A 23,104-nucleotide genomic window follows, 5' to 3' on the forward strand; every position below is an offset into this window, starting at 1 on the left:
AGTTGTTCGATCACCACGGGTGGTAGACTGATCCGAAGAATCAGTTGTAGTATACGATCGTGTGGTGTCTGTATCGTGTTGAGTTGTGCGCTCGTCAGAATATAGAGTTGTTGTATCAAAGCTGGCTACTGTAGTGGTTCGATCACCACGGGTGGTAGACTGATCCGAAGAATCAGTTGTAGTATACGATCGTGTGGCATCTGTATCCTGTTGAGTTGTGCGCTCGTCAGGATAGAGAGTTGTTGTATCAAAGCTGGCTGCTGTAGTTGTTCGATCACCACGGGTGGTAGACTGATCCGAGGAATCAGTTGTAGTATACGATCGTGTGGCGTCTGTATCATGTTGAGTTGTGCGCTCGTCAGGATAGAGAGTTGTTGTATCAAAGCTAGCAGCTGTATTTATTCGATCACCACGGGTGGTAGACTGATCCGAGGAATCAGTTGTAGTATACGATCGTGTGGCGTCTGTATCATCTTGAGTTGTGCGCTCGTCATGATAGAGAGTTGTTGTATCAAAGCTGGCTGCAGTAGTTGTTCGATCACCACGGGTGGTAGACTGACCCGAAGAATCAGTTGTAGTATACGATCGTGTGGCGTCTGTATCATGTTGAGTTGTGCGCTCGTCAGGATAGAGAGTTGTTGTATCAAAGCTGGCTGCTGTAGTTGTTCGATCACCACGGGTGGTAGACTGATCCGAAGAATCAGTTGTAGTATACGATCGTGTGGCGTCTGTATCATCTTGAGTTGTGCGCTCGTCAGGATAGAGAGTTGTTGTATCAAAGCTAGCAGCTGTAGTTGTTCGATCACCACGGGTGGTAGACTGATCCGAAGAATCAGTTGTAGTATACGATCGTGTGGCGTCTGTATCATGTTGAGTTGGGCGCTCATCAGGATAGAGAGTTGTTGTATCAAAGCTGGTTGCTGTAGTTGTTCGATCACCACGGGTGGTAGACTGATCCGAAGAATCAGTTGTAGTATACGATCGTGTGGCGTCTGTATCATGTTGAGTTGTGCGCTCGTCAGGATAGAGAGTTGTTGTATCAAAGCTGGCTGCTGTAGTTGTTCGATCACCACGGGTGGTAGACTGATCCGAAGAATCAGTTGTAGTATACGATCGTGTGGCGTCTGTATCATGTTGAGTTGTGCGCTCGTCAGGATAGAGAGTTGTTGTATCAAAGCTAGCAGCTGTAGTTGCTCGATCACCACGGGTGGTAAACTGATCCGAAGAATCAGTTGTAGTATACGATCGTGTGGCGTCTGTATCAAGTTGAGTTGTGCGCTCGTCAGGATAGAGAGTTGTTGTATCAAAGCTGGCTGCTGTAGTTGTTCGATCACCACGGGTGGTAGACTGATCCGAAGAATCAGTTGTAGTATACGATCGTGTGGCGTCTGTATCATGTTGAGTTGTGCGCTCGTCAGGATAGAGAGTTGTTGTATCAAAGCTGGCAGCTGTAGTTGTTCGATCACCACGGGTGGTAGACTGATCGGAAGAATCAGTTGTAGTATACGATCGTGTGAGGTCTGTATCATGTTGAGTTATGCGCTCGTCAGGATAGAGAGTTGTTGTATCAAAGCTGGCTGCTGTAGTTGTTCGATCACCACGGGTGGTAGACTGATCCGAGGAATCAGTTGTAGTATACGATCGTGTGGCGTCTGTATCATGTTGAGTTGTGCGCTCGTCAGGATAGAGAGTTGTTGTATCAAAGCCGGCAGCTGTAGTTGTTCGATCACCACGGGTGGTAGACTGATCCGAAGAATCAGTTGTAGTATACGACCGTGTGGCGTCTGTATCATGTTGAGTTGTGCGCTCGTCAAGATAGAGAGTTGTTGTATCAAAGCTGGCTGCTGTAGTTGTTCGATCACCACGCGTGGTAGACTGATCCGAAGAATCAGTTGTAGTATACGATCGTGTGGCATCTGTATCGTGTTGAGTTGTGCGCTCGTCAGGATAGAGAGTTGTTGTATCAAAGCTAGCAGCTGTAGTTGTTCGATCACCACGGGTGGTAGACTGATCCGAAGAATCAGTTGTAGTATACGATCGTGTGGCATCTGTATCGTGTTGAGTTATGCGCTCGTCAGGATAGAGAGTTGTTGTATCGAAGCCAGCAGCTGTAGTTGTTCGATCACCACGGGTGGTAGACTGATCCGAAGAATCAGTTGTAGTATACGATCGTGTGGCGTCTGTATCATGTTGAGTTGTGCGCTCGTCAGGATAGAGAGTTGTTGTATCAAAGCTGGCTGCTGTAGTTGTTCGATCACCACGGGTGGTAGACTGATCCGAAGAATCAGTTGTAGTATACGATCGTGTGGCGTCTGTATCATGTTGAGTTATGCGCTCGTCAGGATAGAGAGTTGTTGTATCAAAGCTGGTTGCTGTAGTTGTTCGATCACCACGGGTGGTAGACTGATCCGAAGAATCAGTTGTAGTATACGATCGTGTGGCGTCTGTATCATGTTGAGTTGTGCGCTCATCAGGATAGAGAGTTGTTGTATCAAAGCTAGCAGCTGTAGTTGTTCGATCACCACGGGTGGAAGACTGACCCGAAGAATCAGTTGTAGTATACGATCGTGTGGCGTCTGTATCATGTTGAGTTATGCGCTCGTCAGGATAGAGAGTTGTTGTATCAAAGCTGGCTGCTGTAGTTGTTCGATCACCACGGGTGGAAGACTGATCCGAAGAATCAGTTGTAGTATACGATCGTGTGGCATCTCTATCATGTTGAGTTGTGCGCTCGTCAGGATAGAGAGTTGTTGTATCAAAGCCGGCAGCTGTAGTTGTTCGATCACCACGGGTGGTAGACTGATCCGAAGAATCAGTTGTAGTATACGATCGTGTGGGGTCTGTATCATGTTGAGTTATGCGTTCGTCAGGATAGAGAGTTGTTGTATCAAAGCTGGCTGCTGTAGTTGTTCGATCACCACGGGTGGTAGACTGATCCGAAGAATCAGTTGTAGTATACGATCGTGTGGCGTCTGTATCATGTTGAGTTGTGCGCTCGTCAGAATATAGAGTTGTTGTATCAAAGCTAGCAGCTGTAGTTGTTCGATCACCACGGGTGGTAGACTGATCCGAGGAATCAGTTGTAGTATACGTTCGTGTGGCGTCTGTATCATGTTGAGTTGTGCGCTCGTCAGGATAGAGAGTTGTTGTATCAAAGCTGGCTACTGTAGTTGTTCGATCACCACGGGTGGTAGACTGATCCGAAGAATCAGTTGTAGTATACGATCGTGTGGCGTCTGTATCATGTTGAGTTGTGCGCTCGTCAGGATAGAGAGTTGTTGTATCAAAGCTGGCAGCTGTAGTTGTTCGATCACCACGGGTGGTAGACTGATCCGAAGAATCAGTTGTAGTATACGATCGTGTGGCGTCTGTATCATGTTGAGTTGGGCGCTCATCAGGATAGAGAGTTGTTGTATCAAAGCTGGCTGCTGTAGTTGTTCGATCACCACGGGTGGTAGACTGACCCGAAGAATCAGTTGTAGTATACGATCGTGTGGCGTCTGTATCATGTTGAGTTGTGCGCTCGTCAGGATAGAGAGTTGTTGTATCAAAGCTGGCTGCTGTAGTTGTTCGATCACCACGGGTGGTAGACTGATCCGAAGAATCAGTTGTAGTATACGATCGTGTGGCGTCTGTATCATGTTGAGTTGTGCGCTCGTCAGGATAGAGAGTTGTTGTATCAAAGCTAGCAGCTGTAGTTGCTCGATCACCACGGGTGGTAAACTGATCCGAAGAATCAGTTGTAGTATACGATCGTGTGGCGTCTGTATCATGTTGCGTTGTGCGCTCGTCAGGATAGAGAGTTGTTGTATCAAAGCTGGCTGCTGTAGTTGTTCGATCACCACGGGTGGTAGACTGATCCGAAGAATCAGTTGTAGTATACGATCGTGTGGCGTCTGTATCATCTTGAGTTGTGCGCTCGTCAGGATAGAGAGTTGTTGTATCAAAGCTGGCAGCTGTAGTTGTTCGATCACCACGGGTGGTAGACTGATCCGAAGAATCAGTTGTAGTATACGATCGTGTGAGGTCTGTATCATGTTGAGTTATGCGCTCGTCAGGATAGAGAGTTGTTGTATCAAAGCTGGCTGCTGTAGTTGTTCGATCACCACGGGTGGTAGACTGATCCGAGGAATCAGTTGTAGTATACGATCGTGTGGCGTCTGTATCATGTTGAGTTGTGCGCTCGTCAGGATAGAGAGTTGTTGTATCAAAGCCGGCAGCTGTAGTTGTTCGATCACCACGGGTGGTAGACTGATCCGAAGAATCAGTTGTAGTATACGACCGTGTGGCGTCTGTATCATGTTGAGTTGTGCGCTCGTCAAGATAGAGAGTTGTTGTATCAAAGCTGGCTGCTGTAGTTGTTCGATCACCACGCGTGGTAGACTGATCCGAAGAATCAGTTGTAGTATACGATCGTGTGGCATCTGTATCGTGTTGAGTTGTGCGCTCGTCAGGATAGAGAGTTGTTGTATCAAAGCTAGCAGCTGTAGTTGTTCGATCACCACGGGTGGTAGACTGATCCGAAGAATCAGTTGTAGTATACGATCGTGTGGCATCTGTATCGTGTTGAGTTATGCGCTCGTCAGGATAGAGAGTTGTTGTATCGAAGCCAGCAGCTGTAGTTGTTCGATCACCACGGGTGGTAGACTGATCCGAAGAATCAGTTGTAGTATACGATCGTGTGGCGTCTGTATCATGTTGAGTTGTGCGCTCGTCAGGATAGAGAGTTGTTGTATCAAAGCTGGCTGCTGTAGTTGTTCGATCACCACGGGTGGTAGACTGATCCGAAGAATCAGTTGTAGTATACGATCGTGTGGCGTCTGTATCATGTTGAGTTATGCGCTCGTCAGGATAGAGAGTTGTTGTATCAAAGCTGGTTGCTGTAGTTGTTCGATCACCACGGGTGGTAGACTGATCCGAAGAATCAGTTGTAGTATACGATCGTGTGGCGTCTGTATCATGTTGAGTTGTGCGCTCATCAGGATAGAGAGTTGTTGTATCAAAGCTAGCAGCTGTAGTTGTTCGATCACCACGGGTGGAAGACTGACCCGAAGAATCAGTTGTAGTATACGATCGTGTGGCGTCTGTATCATGTTGAGTTATGCGCTCGTCAGGATAGAGAGTTGTTGTATCAAAGCTGGCTGCTGTAGTTGTTCGATCACCACGGGTGGAAGACTGATCCGAAGAATCAGTTGTAGTATACGATCGTGTGGCATCTCTATCATGTTGAGTTGTGCGCTCGTCAGGATAGAGAGTTGTTGTATCAAAGCCGGCAGCTGTAGTTGTTCGATCACCACGGGTGGTAGACTGATCCGAAGAATCAGTTGTAGTATACGATCGTGTGGGGTCTGTATCATGTTGAGTTATGCGTTCGTCAGGATAGAGAGTTGTTGTATCAAAGCTGGCTGCTGTAGTTGTTCGATCACCACGGGTGGTAGACTGATCCGAAGAATCAGTTGTAGTATACGATCGTGTGGCGTCTGTATCATGTTGAGTTGTGCGCTCGTCAGAATATAGAGTTGTTGTATCAAAGCTAGCAGCTGTAGTTGTTCGATCACCACGGGTGGTAGACTGATCCGAGGAATCAGTTGTAGTATACGTTCGTGTGGCGTCTGTATCATGTTGAGTTGTGCGCTCGTCAGGATAGAGAGTTGTTGTATCAAAGCTGGCTACTGTAGTTGTTCGATCACCACGGGTGGTAGACTGATCCGAAGAATCAGTTGTAGTATACGATCGTGTGGCGTCTGTATCATGTTGAGTTGTGCGCTCGTCAGGATAGAGAGTTGTTGTATCAAAGCTGGCAGCTGTAGTTGTTCGATCACCACGGGTGGTAGACTGATCCGAAGAATCAGTTGTAGTATACGATCGTGTGGCGTCTGTATCATGTTGAGTTGGGCGCTCATCAGGATAGAGAGTTGTTGTATCAAAGCTGGCTGCTGTAGTTGTTCGATCACCACGGGTGGTAGACTGACCCGAAGAATCAGTTGTAGTATACGATCGTGTGGCGTCTGTATCATGTTGAGTTGTGCGCTCGTCAGGATAGAGAGTTGTTGTATCAAAGCTGGCTGCTGTAGTTGTTCGATCACCACGGGTGGTAGACTGATCCGAAGAATCAGTTGTAGTATACGATCGTGTGGCGTCTGTATCATGTTGAGTTGTGCGCTCGTCAGGATAGAGAGTTGTTGTATCAAAGCTAGCAGCTGTAGTTGCTCGATCACCACGGGTGGTAAACTGATCCGAAGAATCAGTTGTAGTATACGATCGTGTGGCGTCTGTATCATGTTGCGTTGTGCGCTCGTCAGGATAGAGAGTTGTTGTATCAAAGCTGGCTGCTGTAGTTGTTCGATCACCACGGGTGGTAGACTGATCCGAAGAATCAGTTGTAGTATACGATCGTGTGGCGTCTGTATCATCTTGAGTTGTGCGCTCGTCAGGATAGAGAGTTGTTGTATCAAAGCTGGCAGCTGTAGTTGTTCGATCACCACGGGTGGTAGACTGATCCGAAGAATCAGTTGTAGTATACGATCGTGTGAGGTCTGTATCATGTTGAGTTATGCGCTCGTCAGGATAGAGAGTTGTTGTATCAAAGCTGGCTGCTGTAGTTGTTCGATCACCACGGGTGGTAGACTGATCCGAGGAATCAGTTATAGTATACGATCGTGTGGCGTCTGTATCATGTTGAGTTGTGCGCTCGTCAGGATAGAGAGTTGTTGTATCAAAGCCGGCAGCTGTAGTTGTTCGATCACCACGGGTGGTAGATTGATCCGAAGAATCAGTTGTAGTATACGACCGTGTGGCGTCTGTATCATGTTGAGTTGTGCGCTCGTCAGGATAGAGAGTTGTTGTATCAAAGCTGGCTGCTGTAGTTGTTCGATCACCACGCGTGGTAGACTGATCCGAAGAATCAGTTGTAGTATACGATCGTGTGGCGTCTGTATCATGTTGAGTTGTGCGCTCATGAGGATAGAGAGTTGTTGTATCAAAGCTGGCTGCTGTAGTTGTTCGATCACCACGGGTGGTAGACTGATCCGAAGAATCAGTTGTAGTATACGATCGTGTGGCGTCTGTATCGTGTTGAGTTGTGCGCTCGTCAGAATGTAGAGTTGTTGTATCAAAGCTGGCTGCTGTAGTTGTTCGATCACCACGGGTGGTAGACTGATCCGAAGAATCAGTTGTAGTATACGATCGTGTGGCGTCTGCATCATGTTGAGTTGTGCGCTCGTCAGGATAGAGAGTTGTTGTATCAAAGCTGGCTGCTGTAGTTGTTCGATCACCACGGGTGGTAGACTGATCCGAAGAATCAGTTGTAGTATACGATCGTGTGGCATCTGTATCGTGTTGAGTTGTGCGCTCGTCAGGATAGAGAGTTGTTGTATCAAAGCTAGCAGCTGTAGTTGTTCGATCACCACGGGTGGTAGACTGATCCGAAGAATCAGTTGTAGTATACGATCGTGTGGCATCTGTATCGTGTTGAGTTATGCGCTCGTCAGGATAGAGAGTTGTTGTATCAAAGCTAGCAGCTGTAGTTGTTCGATCACCACGGGTGGTAGACTGATCCGAGGAATCAGTTGTAGTATACGATCGTGTGGCGTCTGTATCATGTTGAGTTGTGCGCTCGTCAGGATAGAGAGTTGTTGTATCAAAGCCGGCAGCTGTAGTTGTTCGATCACCACGGGTGGTAGACTGATCCGAAGAATCAGTTGTAGTATACGATCGTGTGGCGTCTGTATCATGTTGAGTTGTGCGCTCGTCAGAATATAGAGTTGTTGTATCAAAGCTAGCAGCTGTAGTTGTTCGATCACCACGGGTGGTAGACTGATCCGAGGAATCAGTTGTAGTATACGTTCGTGTGGCGTCTGTATCATGTTGAGTTGTGCGCTCGTCAGGATAGAGAGTTGTTGTATCAAAGCTGGCTGCTGTAGTTGTTCGATCACCACGGGTGGTAGACTGATCCGAAGAATCAGTTGTAGTATACGATCGTGTGGCGTCTGTATCATGTTGAGTTGTGCGCTCGTCAGGATAGAGAGTTGTTGTATCAAAGCTGGCAGCTGTAGTTGTTCGATCACCACGGGTGGTAGACTGATCCGAAGAATCAGTTGTAGTATACGATCGTGTGGCGTCTGTATCATGTTGAGTTGGGCGCTCATCAGGATAGAGAGTTGTTGTATCAAAGCTGGCTGCTGTAGTTGTTCGATCACCACGGGTGGTAGACTGACCCGAAGAATCAGTTGTAGTATACGATCGTGTGGCGTCTGTATCATGTTGAGTTGTGCGCTCGTCAGGATAGAGAGTTGTTGTATCAAAGCTGGCTGCTGTAGTTGTTCGATCACCACGGGTGGTAGACTGATCCGAAGAATCAGTTGTAGTATACGATCGTGTGGCGTCTGTATCATGTTGAGTTGTGCGCTCGTCAGGATAGAGAGTTGTTGTATCAAAGCTAGCAGCTGTAGTTGCTCGATCACCACGGGTGGTAAACTGATCCGAAGAATCAGTTGTAGTATACGATCGTGTGGCGTCTGTATCATGTTGCGTTGTGCGCTCGTCAGGATAGAGAGTTGTTGTATCAAAGCTGGCTGCTGTAGTTGTTCGATCACCACGGGTGGTAGACTGATCCGAAGAATCAGTTGTAGTATACGATCGTGTGGCGTCTGTATCATGTTGAGTTGTGCGCTCGTCAGGATAGAGAGTTGTTGTATCAAAGCTGGCAGCTGTAGTTGTTCGATCACCACGGGTGGTAGACTGATCCGAAGAATCAGTTGTAGTATACGATCGTGTGAGGTCTGTATCATGTTGAGTTATGCGCTCGTCAGGATAGAGAGTTGTTGTATCAAAGCTGGCTGCTGTAGTTGTTCGATCACCACGGGTGGTAGACTGATCCGAGGAATCAGTTGTAGTATACGATCGTGTGGCGTCTGTATCATGTTGAGTTGTGCGCTCGTCAGGATAGAGAGTTGTTGTATCAAAGCCGGCAGCTGTAGTTGTTCGATCACCACGGGTGGTAGATTGATCCGAAGAATCAGTTGTAGTATACGACCGTGTGGCGTCTGTATCATGTTGAGTTGTGCGCTCGTCAGGATAGAGAGTTGTTGTATCAAAGCTGGCTGCTGTAGTTGTTCGATCACCACGCGTGGTAGACTGATCCGAAGAATCAGTTGTAGTATACGACCGTGTGGCGTCTGTATCATGTTGAGTTGTGCGCTCGTCAGGATAGAGAGTTGTTGTATCAAAGCTGGCTGCTGTAGTTGTTCGATCACCACGCGTGGTAGACTGATCCGAAGAATCAGTTGTAGTATACGATCGTGTGGCGTCTGTATCATGTTGAGTTGTGCGCTCATGAGGATAGAGAGTTGTTGTATCAAAGCTAGCTGCTGTAGTTGTTCGATCACCACGGGTGGTAGACTGATCCGAAGAATCAGTTGTAGTATACGATCGTGTGGCGTCTGTATCATGTTGAGTTGTGCGCTCGCCTGGATAGAGAGTTGTTGTATCAAAGCTAGCTGCTGTAGTTGTTCGATCACCACGGGTGGAAGACTGATCCGAGGAATCAGTTGCAGTATACGATCGTGTGGCGTCTGTATCATGTTGAGTTGTGCGCTCGTCAGGATAGAGAGTTGTTGTATCAAAGCTAGCAGCTGTAGTTGTTCGATTCCCACGGGTGGTAGACTGATCCGAAGAATCAGTTGTAGTATACGATCGTGTGGCGTCTGTATCATGTTGAGTTGTGCGCTCGTCAGGATAGAGAGTTGTTGTATCAAAGCTGGCTGCTGTAGTTGTTCGATCACCACGGGTGGTAGACTGATCCGAAGAATCAGTTGTAGTGTCATGTTGAGTTGTACGCTCGTCAGGATAGAGAGTTGTTGTATCAAAGCTAGCTGCTGTAGTTGTTCGATCACCACGCGTGGTAGACTGATCCGAAGAATCAGTTGTAGTATACGATCGTGTGGCGTCTATATCATGTTGAGTTGTGCGCTCGTCAGGATAGAGAGTTGTTGTATCAAAGCTGGTTGCTGTAGTTGTTCGATCACTACGGGTGGTAGACTGATCCGAAAGATCAGTTGTAGTATACGATCGTGTGGCGTCTGTATCATGTTGAGTTGTGCGCTCGTCAGGATAGAGAGTTGTTGTATCAAAGCTAGCAGCTGTAGTGGTTCGATCACCACGGGTGGTAGACTGATCCGAGGAATCAGTTGTAGTATACGATCGTGTGACGTCTGTATCATGTTGAGTTGTGCGCTCGTCAGGATAAAGAGTTGTTGTATCAAAGCTGGCTGCTGTAGTTGTTCGATCACCACGGGTGGTAGACTGATCCGAAAGATCAGTTGTAGTATACGATCGTGTGGCGTCTGTATCATGTTGAGTTGTGCGCTCGTCAGGATAGAGAGTTGTTGTATCAAAGCTAGCAGCTGTAGTTGTTCGATCACCACGGGTGGTAGACTGATCCGAAGAATCGGTTGTAGTATACGATCGTGTGGCGTCTGTATCATGTTGAGTTGTGCGCTCGTCAGGATAGAGAGTTGTTGTATCAAAGCTGGTAGCTGTAGTTGTTCGATCACCACGGGTGGTAGACTGATCCGAGGAATCAGTTGTAGTATACGATCGTGTGGCGTCTGTATCATGTTGAGTTGTGCGCTCGTCAGGATAGAGAGTTGTTGTATCAAAGCTAGCAGCTGTAGTTGTTCGATCACCACGGGTGGAAGACTGATCCGAAGAATCAGTTGTAGTATACGATCGTGTGGTGTCTGTATCATGTTGCGGAGGTGTAGTGTTTTGAAGATTTCGTTCCGAATTATTCATTGTTGTGTGCATTAAATAAGGCCAAGTTGTTCTCATGGTGGTCGTTACTCCTGAGTCAATAGTCATTTGTCTAGTGGTGTTTGTCAGTGAAATAGTTGTTTGTTGATTTATGTCCAGTGACGTGTTGTATAGGTCGGCTGTACTGTTTGGTTGGGTTACGGTTGTTTGGGTAATTGTTTCGGTGGCGATTGTTTGATTTGCGATTAGTGTTTCAGCTTCGGTTGTTTGTTCAATATTATTTTCAGTTGTTGCATTCCGAGCGTTTGTAAGATCGCTTGAATCAATTGTTAGATGCTCCATATCACTTTCAGGCAAAGGCGTTGTTATTGCTGTGATTGTTACGTTGTTAACCGTTTGCGTATGCCCTCCTTCGACAAATATATTTGTTTCTGTGCTATTTACATCTGGATAAGTGTTGGTGGTTGTGTGTGGGTCTGTGTTATTCATTTTTTGAGGTATAAAACAAAACAAAATTATTTCTTAATTTGAAGTTTATATGTACACATTTTCATTGGATGTTGTTGTATTTGTGAAATGTGTGATTTTATGGCTTTTTTTAATATGATTTGTGTGTAATATGTTAAGGTGTAATTATGATAATTCTGTTAAGGTTTTTTTTATGTAGATATCACTACCGTGTGGAGTTAAATCTAGTGCAGTAATAGTGGAGTGCTGTTTGGATTATTGAAAATTGAAATTAGTAAAGCAAATTGCCTTTTAGTGAAAATGTTATTATGCCGAAACTTACGATCACGATGAACATTTCTTGTAGAGATTCCAATACATAAGCATAGCGACAGAATATAAGCAAGCCAGAAGTAAAGTGGGATTCGAACTAGCTAACTAAGAATGGAACTAGAAATGAGGCTAAAGTATCGAAAACGTATGTATCTAAATATTGAATGGTCAAAAACCATCCATAGTACGAAGAGGAGGAGGTGTGAGAGTTTACGCTTCGTAGTGTCGGATGAAGACATGGTAATTGTGGAACATGGATTGGCGCAAATGTCGATGCGAATTCAGGTTGTTTCAAATACTTACCCTTGACGCAACCTCCAGTAATTGGGTCACATGGAATGCCTGGTGGACAATGCTCACAACCAGTTGTACGATCGGTATCCTTTTGCACACAGTTGCATCCATCGCACAGTTGTCCACTTCCGCAGTCTGCTGCCTTCTCACATTGGCATACTGGGAGTTAAAAGAAACAAAATTAATTTTAAAACATTACGATACATTTTAATTAAACACAAGTAAATACGTACGTTTTACACAAACTGTTTCGTGATTTTGTACTTCACATTCTTCTCCAACATCGCAAGGATTGCCAGATCGACATGGGTCAACGCAAATTCCGTTGATGCACGATCTTTCCAATGGACACTCGTTGCTATGTTTACATCCTAATTCTGGAAGTTATAGAGGAAATGCATTAGTTAAAGAAATGACATCAGCTCAAAATCTAAAATTCCATTTCGATGTGGATTATTGAATCTCTAATAATCGAGATTGAATAAGCCGTACAAATTGAAAGAACATACCATTCCTATAATATGATTGCAATTTTTTCAAACATAGATAAGCCTTAAGCTAAACCCAACCCAGTGCAACGTAAAGTAAGGCCATTTAGCAATTAGGTTTGCAAACTTCTACCGCCACCGTAAGTTAAATATGCTATGCAATACCAGAATATATTCAACCGAAATCGTAAATACACCAAATACAAATACATGCATAATAGAGCAGTCGACATAAATTGAACTACACAAGTACATCAACTATTTCCCAATAAATACACTACGACACTACGGTTTTCACTATTTATTTGTTTCCGACGATGAAGGATAAAATTATGGAACTCTGATCTCAGGAGAGTTTATCATGCGGCTGCAGTGGTCCGTTCTGCAGTAAAGTGATGTCTTTGTGTGGGAGCCATTGGATGACACAAATTCCGTATAGCAATACGCTAGGCCCATGACGGTAAAGAGAGATGATTCAAAGTACGATAATGAGAGCATTGCTAAGTTCATGCCAGATCAATTGTATGGTTTTCTTCAACTCTAACCAGACAAACACCTGTTTTTATCGGTACGTGGATCAGCAGTGCAGCACCAGCAAAGCTTAAACGTTCGCAGTAAATCTTCGAATCGAGGAATGATAGAGTCTACTGGAATAGTGGGATACTGCAGCATCATGGCAGTGAGCATGATCGCAGTCAGTGGAAAAGATATAGAACAGAATAGGCAGGAAAGGTTCCTAATTGTGTTGAACACTACAGAACAGGACAACTGTAAAGCAGAGTCTCTGTTTTGTTGGTACCTAGCAACACTACGAAGAACGTGATGGATTGAGGAAGAACATGAAATCGCATCACATATACGGGTTCCAATCAACTTCGGCTATGCGTTGGTGTAGTTTTCAGCCTAGCCTTGGTCAAGGATGATTCTTTGGCATGCAGGTGATTGCGATTGATAGATTCAAACTCATCTAGCGTGCAAGACATGCAGAGGTACACAAATACATAGAAATAATGCAGGGTTGAAAAAGGAAATGACGGAAAAGTTGTAATATTCGCAAGATTACCGCTTACAATCCACGAACCGAATCGAACAGGCTGTCTACTAAACAGGAAAGATAGTTGGTTGCGTTGGATGATTTGGTGTTGGTTTGAAATATATTACCTGATTTTTTCATACAATCAACGCTGTAACCGGTATCGGTATCGCTATTGCACAAGCACATAGGAGCATGATTTAAGGTTTGACAAGGAACATCCTGAGGGCAAGGATTGAATTGAGCACACGGATCGATGCAGATGTTACCAACGCAGGTTTCGTTTGAACGGCAATCTTGTTCTGTGCGACACTGGATGATTTCAATAATTGGCTCCGCTGTTGTCCCTGATGGGAGGGTATCGTACGGTTTGGTTGTGTTTGAAGCCAGCACAGTTGTTTCAATTGTTGCTGTCGTCGATGTGCTTTCTTCGTCTATGTAATCCTCACCATCATACCCGTATGTTGAGAGCGGTAAACTCCGATCATCCAACAGGTACTGTTCTGTGGTGGTAGTGATATCGTCTGAAGTAGTCATGCTAGTAGTACTTGTTTTCCTTCCTAAAGGAGTAACAGTGGCCTCACTGTTTTGCATGAACTCGTAATGCTTGGAAGTGGAGGATAGTTCCACAAAATATTCATCGATCGGTGTCGTTATTGTTGGTTGCTGGTCCGTATCCTCCAAATCGGTTGATTTACGATCCTGCTTTGTCAGCGTATCCACGTGACTGTTCGGTTTTGCTGTTGATTGGTTCGTTTTCGGAAGAATCGTGGAGGTGGACAAGTTCATATCAAGGGTAGTCTCAGATGTAGTGGCTTCTGCAGGACTCGTAGACGTGTATGGCTCTGACGTGGTTAGAGCATTAAAGTGTTCAGTGTTTGGCTGAATGGTCGAAAAGGATTCGAGTGTTTCCTTACCCTCGTCGCCATTGTCAACATCCTGCGAAGTTGTGCTAGCAACATTACCCTTCGATTCGTTTTGTTTGGTGTTCAAAGATAACGTCGTATAATCATCCTCTGATGCCAATGTGCTTGATGTGGTTGGCTCGTTCATTATGATAGTGGTGTCAGTTTCGACTGTGGTAAATTCATCTGATCGATCAATTTTGTGTCCCTCATAGTACTCCTCAGGATATTCAGTCATACCTTCAGGCATCAGCGTGACAGAAGTGTTACTCTTAATGCCGTCCAAAGGTAAACACCGTTTAGATGCGTCCCCGGTGTAACCTGCAGGACAGGCACAAATAGGAAGGTGTGCTTTCACTGTGCAAATAGCCCGTTCACCACAACCAGACCTACAAGGATCAACACAAAGGCCGACAAAACAGTGCAATTTTTCGCCGCAGTCGGAGTGCTCCGAACAGTTGACATTCTTCATGTCATGAGTTTTTTCTCCTTCATCTTTTTCAACAGCTGTGAAAGTAAGGTTTAAGTAGTTTGTGTGAGGTTACAAGTCAATACGTATAATTATAATCAGTATGTAAATAATGTACACGTTTTTACATTTTAACACAATTGAGAATTGAATGGAAGAAAGAGAATGACAGAACGATAGAGGGCAGGAAAGATTATACTTGAGGGATTCAGGAAGAAAACACAAAACGATTGTATATCAAGTGAAAGGGAGGCAGAACGCAACAGTACAGTATTTCAGTTGCTACTGGTAAAAAGAGCACGATAAGAATGGCCACGAATATTGAAGAAATGGCATTATTAATTATCGGCTATGGTTATGCCAAGTAACAGTGATTATATACAAATACATGCATCGTTGACATGATTGTAATTGGTACTAGTAGCATTAGAGTACAACTTTTAACACATAATGCGAGATGTAAGCGTATAGTACAGTACAGTAAACAGCGACAGAAAGAAAGAAGAGTAATTGCATATGAGAGGACAGGTATACAGAGAGACAAACAGTGAGACAGAAACAGACGGACAGACAGACAGATCGACAAAAACACGATTATGATATGCTGTAACGATGGTCTAACAGCATGTTGAAGAAGATAGATGAAAGAAATGTATCGCTTGAGAATGCTATCAGCGTTTAAGACTAATAGATAACTTGATTTCAATTGCGTTTGACAACTGTTGGTAGCTTGGTTGTTCAACCCTTCAACGTGGTTTTACGCCGAAGTTGTGTGAGATAAGAGAGAGTGAGAGAGAGAGAGAGAAATGAACATGTTTTTGTACAAGATGTTTGAAGTGTGGGATAAGGATATGTCAGGATTGAAGGATATCACGAGACTGATGAAAGGCATGAGCGTGTGTGAATGTTTGTGCATCACTTTCAACATTGACCGTAATGTATAGCAAGTTCGATGTGTGCTGCAACATGTTTAACGAAGCTTGTTCTGTTCCATTGAACATTGAAACCTAGCTTCGAACAGTGTTGTATATCCACTGTTAATAACAATTCTGATAAGAAGAAGGCTGATAGCAGATAAATAAGGATAGCAGAAAACATAAAGGACCGGTATAGAAAAGTCTCGGAGATCAAGTAGAGAAATTTAACTTATTTTTGGACAAATGTGTGGCAATGAAACTATGTATCGAAAAGCAATATTGTACAACTATAAGTAAAAAAAATCCATTCATTGACGTATTATCGTCAAAGTACTAGCGAAAACTCTCTCGGAGGTAATGATGAGTGAAACAAGAAGTTAAGTGATAGGACATAAGATAATGAATATGTAACGAGCGACTGGAAACAATACGGTACAGAAGAAGCAGTGAGTGGAAGTGTAGAGTTGCGTTTTGGAACAAAATCAGAAGTTCGATAGTGTAGTAAGAATTTCGGGTACCATTCCATTCTTGCCCAATCTTATTCGCAGAGATACAGAGACGAGGAATAGGAAGACAAATGTAGCGGAAATGATTCGGAAAAGAAGAAGGTCGACTATGGATCAATGCGCTAATCGCCACTAAACGAACAGAAACAGAGAGAAGAGAGTGGTTTGGGTTGTGTTCATGTTACCTTTCAAACATCCATGTCGTACATCTTTAACGAAGCCGGGCGGGCAGAATTTACAGATTGGTTTGTGATCTTCGACATAACATGGCGTGTCTTCGGCACAAGTGGTCGTCTCGCACGGATTGACGCACTGGTAATTGCGGCAGGCCAGCTCATCCGGACAACCGGTGTCGCGCAAGCAGATCGACAGCGATGGACTGCAGTCCTTCATGCAAACGCACGTCGGCCTGTGGTCCACCACTACGCAAGCCTTGTCGTCCGGACAGGGAGCGCTGCGCTTACCATTGGCAAAGCATGGGTTCAGGCAACGACCTTCGAGGCAGGCCATGTTCGAGGCGCAACCGTCGTCGCCGAAGCATTCGCGCTTTTCCGGCGCGCATACGAGCTCGCCACTGTCATTCACGATGAAACCGTGCGTACAAACGCAGCTGGGCCGATGACGGCGCGAGACACATTTCTTGTTGGCGTCGCATACAAACGGTGATGGTACCGTGCACGGATCGCTGCACTGGCCGCTGGCGTCGCAGCGCAGGCTTTCGTGGCAGTCGTCGTTTGTCTCGCATGCCACCGAAACTATCTTCGGGTCATTTGGTCTTGGGGTGGTCACTTCTTCGCATTTGGGATCCGGTTTGCATTCGACGTTCGGTCGTCCGATGTAGCAGCTCGGGCACGAGCATCGTGGTCTGTGCAGTACCGTTTGGCAGAGTGCATTGTCACCGCATGCACCTCGCAGCGAGCACGGATCGGAGCATTTGCCTCCGATGCAAGCCTTATCATTGGCGCATTGTAAATCGTTCGCACAGGATTCGTCTAGAGGTGTAGTTGGTGATGATAAGTGGATTGTTGGTGGTAAGTGGTGTGCTTTTGGCAGATATATGCTGTACGCTAACATGTGGTCGACGATAGTCATGTGTCCGTTTTGGGTGGATGGAAAGGGCAGTCCTTGTCGTGAAAGGTCGTAATGAGATTCTGCTGCCTAAAAATGTTGCCGCTGGTAACCGACGAGCATGGCCAAACCGATAGAAACGAAATTTCTTACAATCCTAAGAGATCGTCAACGTATCGTTCGGTTTGAAGCAGATGCATGGACCAAGCCGTTGATGCAATCCTGTTACATAGACTCACGACACGCAATATTTAAACTTTTCTCTCACAGACCTTCGCCTTCGCCATGCGAGAATGGAAATGTTGAGAAATTATTTCAAAATACTATTACAGACTAGTGTTCTGTTTGCTGCAGCCTTCGACGTACCAGATAGACGCGTTTTTGCGTGAGGAACTGTGGTATCGAGGATTAGCAACCGATGGACAATGTAGCTAATCCTATCGGTTGCTGGTCTTAGTTCTCACAATAGAAATACATCCAACACATGCGCTCTGCCCGGGGAATTTGTTTGGGTGAAGGGAAGCAGAAAAGAAGAGGGATCGAAAGTTTGGACGAGATTGGGGAAATAGTCTACAAGCAGTCAGAGAGTAGCGCTAACGAGTGTTACCTCTGAAGCTTAAGGATTTGGAACGAAATTAGAATGAATACGACAACATTTTTATCGGCACTGTCCTAGTAGTCGATCGAAAATGTGGAACGAATCGTAAAAAATTGTATAAAAAAAACAGTACATTAAATATTCGTATGTACAGATGAAGTGCAACTTCATTGCTATGCAGAATAAGTACACAAGCTATAGTTAAAGCGGGATAAAACACACGAGCAAATAGAAGTAACAAACGCGATAGACATTTCATCAATCACAATCCAAAATTGTATTAGAATAGCTAAATGCATTACGAGGGAAAAGTAAAGAACAGTGAACAGAAAGGAAACAAGGACAAAAAAGGGGAAAAAAGGGAAAGGTGAATGAAAGTCTGAAAATAAATTTGAATACTTGGAAACAAGTGCAAATAAACCAATATTTTTGTGTGTGTTTTGATATCAAAGGTAAAACAAGGAAATAGAAAAAAACTGCAAAAATGAACAAAAAAAGAAACAAACGTGAAATACCCGAAATAAACCTAAATTTGTTTACACATACAAAACCCGAGGCCTAACACGTGCAAGTAGTGAACTATATGTGAGAAGTGTCCCGTCCACAGTTCCCAATCTGGCGAGAAGCAGTTCGATAAGTAAAACATAACACAAAACAACATAAAGGAAACAAAACAAAAAAAGGATAGAAGAAAATAAAGAGCTACGGCATTTGCAAAAACATTTGAAATAATTTCTTCTCCATTCGCTAGACGGGGAATGCGTTATTACACTACGTACAATTTAAATCGTAACAGGTTCAACATTAACCGGAACAAGGGGCAATGCATACACTGCTGCATACACATGTTTACATTGAAGGATTAAAATCATGAGTAAAATATTTTTTTGAGGGCTTATTTCGCGAGAATCAACGGGGCCAATAATTATGTAGAAAGAGGGTTTGATGAAAACTTTCTATCAAAAATTTCAAATAAGAAACAAATAAAGCTATGTCGATTCCCTTTCAGTTCTCGCTCATATCCGTTCCTCGCGGGGAAGTGCATTGGTTGCATCGTACAAATGCATGGAACAGTGAGGGGCAAGAGAGAACGGTAGCCGATGGAAATGTAAACTGTGAATGTAGCGCCGATTGGGTAACCGCGATGTTGACAGTGACAATTCTGAACAATAGATCGGTTTGTTTTTTGTAGTTGTCAGTTAGAAGAAATGCGTTTAATTTAACAAATCCCGAAAAATAAATCATTTTTTTGTTGTTGTTGTTTTGTTTGGTAAGGTTCAGATAGGGTGTAATTTTATATGCAAGAGTTTGGTAAAATAATTCGTGCGGTAGATAAAACAAAAATGTTGCGGTATTTATACAGTAACGATAAATGTTGAGAAATCTAACCTAAAGTGTGTAGTAAAGGTAGCATTCGCAAGTGTACGGTGAAAGGGTGTATGTTCAGATTCGGTGTTTTGTTTTGTTTGGTTTGTTGTAGAATTACCATTGCAAATTGTCAAACTGCTTCCCGCGGTTTGAGATGGCGTTAGCAACTTCCAAGCCATACAAGCGGAAAAAATTGCATAACATTCTGAATTTGAAATGTTCAAATGCTACAAAGGTCTGCAATCGAATATAGACAACTTATTTTACCCAATCTCAAATAAATGCTCCGTAATACAGCCTAACGGCCCGACTCAAAACGGTGTATAAAACAGAGGGAGGAACATAATTCGAAACCTTAAAGTGATGAACGCAATTGAATACACTTTTCGACTAACAGTTTTAGTTTGGTAAACCAAACTGTTGTTATACGTTAACATATGGTGAAGGAAAAAATCGTTTTGATTTTTGTAGTTGAATGAACGATGAGATATCGGTTATTGAAATACGATTGGTTGGACGAATTTATCCATATTAATGGTTTAAAAGTTATATGATAAGGTAAAATCACATGATTGTTTCGTTATTTCGTCGCTTTGAGAAATTGAATGGTTCTATTAGCGATGGTGCTGGGAGTTTATTTTGTGATCTTGCACTGACAAATGTGCATCCACCGCACACGCGTCACATTCGCTTACTAGGAATGGGACGCATGCGGCAGGATACTGGTCAGTACATTAGAGCGAATCGATTCGAATCGTCAGTTCACCAATTGGCAAGGAAGATAAAGACGTAAAGCAAACAGGCTTACCTTTGCGGCAAATAAACTTCGTACCGTCACGAACACACTCTCCCTCTACGCAGCCCGTTGTTCTACAATCGACACCAGTATCGTCTTGTGTGCCTGTTGCAGCAAATATAAGACATAAATGCACATCAAAATACAATAAAAATCTCTCATTTGTCGAGAGGTTAAATTCACAACACTTACATGACATGTACGGATCTCCGTGCGGATGTGTCGGTAAGCACACGCAGGACGGTGCACCCCATTCTGTCATGCGGCAGACCGCATTGGTGCCGCAAGCGTACTGCTCACAATCGTCCTTCTTGAGCTTACCCTCACACAGGCACCCCTGCCGAGGATCGCCCACGCAGCCAGGCTGGCAAGAGCATTCGTAACCGTTCTCATCCTCCCGGCACACGGTATTATCGCCACACGGATTCTGAGCACAGCTGTTCTTTTGCACCGGTTGACACTCTTGGCGCGCATTGCCGAAAAAGCCGGGCGTGCAGCTACACTGCGCCTGTCGATTGACGACCCGACATTGCGCGTTCAAGCCACACGCTCCCGGTATGAGACACGGATTGATACATTTGCCGCTCGCACACTTTTTATCCAGCTCGCAGTCATCGTTGGTCTGGCATTCGTACTGTGCACATCCTACGGCCGGATCGCCTTGGAACCCATCGGGGCACAGGCACAGTGAACGATGGTCCGACACTTGACAAAGTGCGTTCCTACCACAGGCCTTACCGCCAGCGCACGGATCCACACATTTACCATTCGTGCAGGACCGATCGCTGGGACAATCGGCATTCGTGCGGCAACCTGCTACGCATGCACCGTTCTGGCACAATAATCCCGCCGGACAGTTGCCTGGGTTGCACTTAGTGCGACATTTGCCCCGATGGCAAGTCTGACCGCAACCACAGTCCTTCGCCTGACGACAGCTCTTCACGCAGTACATACCATCCTCATCGCATACACATTGGGCGTGACATTTTTCCGCTGGCGGACTGCACGACAGTAGCGGATTGCCGAGGTAACCGTGCGGGCAGCTGCACTGTACGCCATGATCGATTACCGTGCACTCCGAACAGGAGCCACACTGTCCCAGTGTTGCACACGGGTCCGTGCACTTCTTGTTGATGCAGGCCTGATTGTTGGCACACTGATTGTCCGATCGGCAGCCTGCCTGACAGATGCGTCCCTCGCAGATAAGTCCGTTACCGCAAGCTCCGTCACTGTTGCACACAGTTCGGCAGGTGCCTCGCACACAGCGTTCATCGGCTAAACAATTCTGATCGTTGCGACACGTTTGCATACATGTACCAACATAGCAAGCCTGTCCTTTCGGGCAATCGGTGCGCGTTTGACACAAGTGCGTCTCCTGCCGGCAACCCAAATTGAACGGATCGCCGACTAACCCGGCCGGGCAGCTGCACTGTTTTCTGTGCGCTATGACCACACATTCGGCATTAGTTCCGCAGGCGGTCGGTTCCTGGCATGGATCGGTACACTGCTGTCCAATGCAGGCTAGCTGATCGGAACATCCACTGTCCGATCGGCAACCGATCATGCAGGTTTGCCCCTGACAGATTTCACCCGTACGACAATCGTCATCCTTGCGGCAAATTGGCTTACAGGTGCCACCGTCGCAACGTTCGTTGTTGAGGCATCCTTGGTCATTGCCACATACCGGCCGGCAAAGGCGATCGATGCAGGACGTACCGTCCGCACAGTCGCGATTTTCCGTACATTGCAGGGCTGGGGCGCGCACACACCCGACCTTTGCCGTCGGGCTGGGCACCATTCCGTTGAAGCAGGAGCAACTGGCACGATGGTTAACCACGGTGCATGCCGCGTTCGGTCCGCAAGGATTGTCCGAGCACGGATTGACGCATCGATTGTCGCGACAGGTTTCACTCGCACTGCAGTCACTATCAGCGTGGCATCCGTAAACACAACGTCCGGTTAGACAGATGTGACCCAGGAAGCAGTCGTTATCCAGTCGACAGGTCACTGTGTGGAAGGATACAAGTTGTTTTTGTTTGTTAAAAATCACATCTTGTCTCATCAACATTATGCTCTGATGCTTACGCATACAACTGCCCTGCAGACATTTCTCATTCAATGCACATTCCTGGTCGTTTCTACAGCGTGGCAAACACATGGATTCCTTGCAGATGCTTCCATCCACACAGTCTGCACTGGATGCACAAGATATTGGCACTGCAAGAAGGTGGTACAAGGTAGATTATGTATAATCAGATGCACGATCAAAACACTATACAATATTATTCTTAGAATATCTATTGCAACGCTGCTGTTCGCTTACCTCGTACACATTCCACGGCCGCCTCTCCAGTGAATCCTGCAGGACAGGAGCACTGTTTCGTGTGAGCACCCATCAAACATTCAGCATTCATACCGCAAGCGTTCACCTCGTGACATGGATTAATGCACTGTCCGTTCGAGCATACCTCATCCTGGTTGCACTCATCGGTTTCCGAGCAGGCCGCTATAGGACAACAGATTGGTTTGGTTATGAATAGATTCAGGTCCACACCACCCCCAAATGCAATACATTTGTTTGTGCTAAACGATTAGAAAAGTTTAGGAATCCGCAAATGGGTTCAATTGTGCTACGATTTTATGAACTTGAAAAACTATGCTTTCGCCGTGACATTTCAGTCAGGCTCGGTAGGATGTGATTACTAAAAAGTTAATGATATTCTAGTGTTACTGAAGTTTTTGAGTATTAAGTGCAGCAGCTGCATTGATATTACATGAAATGAATTTTGTGTTGTTCGCGAGATTCAGCGAGTTGATAATGAACTAATGAACTAGTTAAACTGAGGTGCTAGTAGTGAATGGTTTTGTTGATTTGTTTTTTTTTTTAATTTGTAGTGTCGACTGTGTATTGATAATCGTGATTGATTGGAGAGTATAAAATATTTGGTTTTAATAAACGTAAATAAAGAGGACATTTCAAAGGTACCTTGCTTTTGGTTTCGTGAAAAAAAACAACAAATAAATATGGTAAAATAAAAACATCCTATCATTTACAATAGTAAGTGTATAAAACGGCTTATCATGCGAGATCGCCGCTTTCTCTACACGCTTACACCCTCCCAACTGACTT

At 45.0% G+C, this 23,104-nt stretch overlaps 1 protein-coding gene across 23 annotated transcripts in view; it reads right to left on the minus strand.

The window, feature by feature from the left end:
• LOC118508926 overlaps positions 1 to 23,104 on the minus strand; it is a 139,557-nt gene that overhangs the window by 46,531 nt on the left and 69,922 nt on the right. For 15 of the 23 annotated variants that reach the window (XM_036048809.1, XM_036048830.1, XM_036048823.1 and 12 more), the window contains 8 exons: positions 22,298 to 22,480; positions 22,060 to 22,191; positions 20,167 to 21,981; positions 19,987 to 20,079; positions 16,330 to 17,136; positions 13,476 to 14,759; positions 12,060 to 12,203; positions 11,836 to 11,985 (listed from right to left, as the gene is read on the minus strand). In XM_036048809.1, the coding sequence (XP_035904702.1) occupies positions 11,836 to 11,985; positions 12,060 to 12,203; positions 13,476 to 14,759; positions 16,330 to 17,136; positions 19,987 to 20,079; positions 20,167 to 21,981; positions 22,060 to 22,191; positions 22,298 to 22,480 (4,608 nt within the window). The remainder of the gene's footprint in view (positions 1 to 11,835; positions 11,986 to 12,059; positions 12,204 to 13,475; positions 14,760 to 16,329; positions 17,137 to 19,986; positions 20,080 to 20,166; positions 21,982 to 22,059; positions 22,192 to 22,297; positions 22,481 to 23,104) is intronic. The other 8 variants (XM_036048833.1, XM_036048821.1, XM_036048829.1 and 5 more) reach the window with 4 other exon arrangements.

The sequence above is a fragment of the Anopheles stephensi genome, chromosome 3 (assembly GCF_013141755.1).
Source record: "Anopheles stephensi strain Indian chromosome 3, UCI_ANSTEP_V1.0, whole genome shotgun sequence".
Classification (NCBI taxonomy): Eukaryota; Metazoa; Arthropoda; class Insecta; order Diptera; family Culicidae; genus Anopheles; species Anopheles stephensi.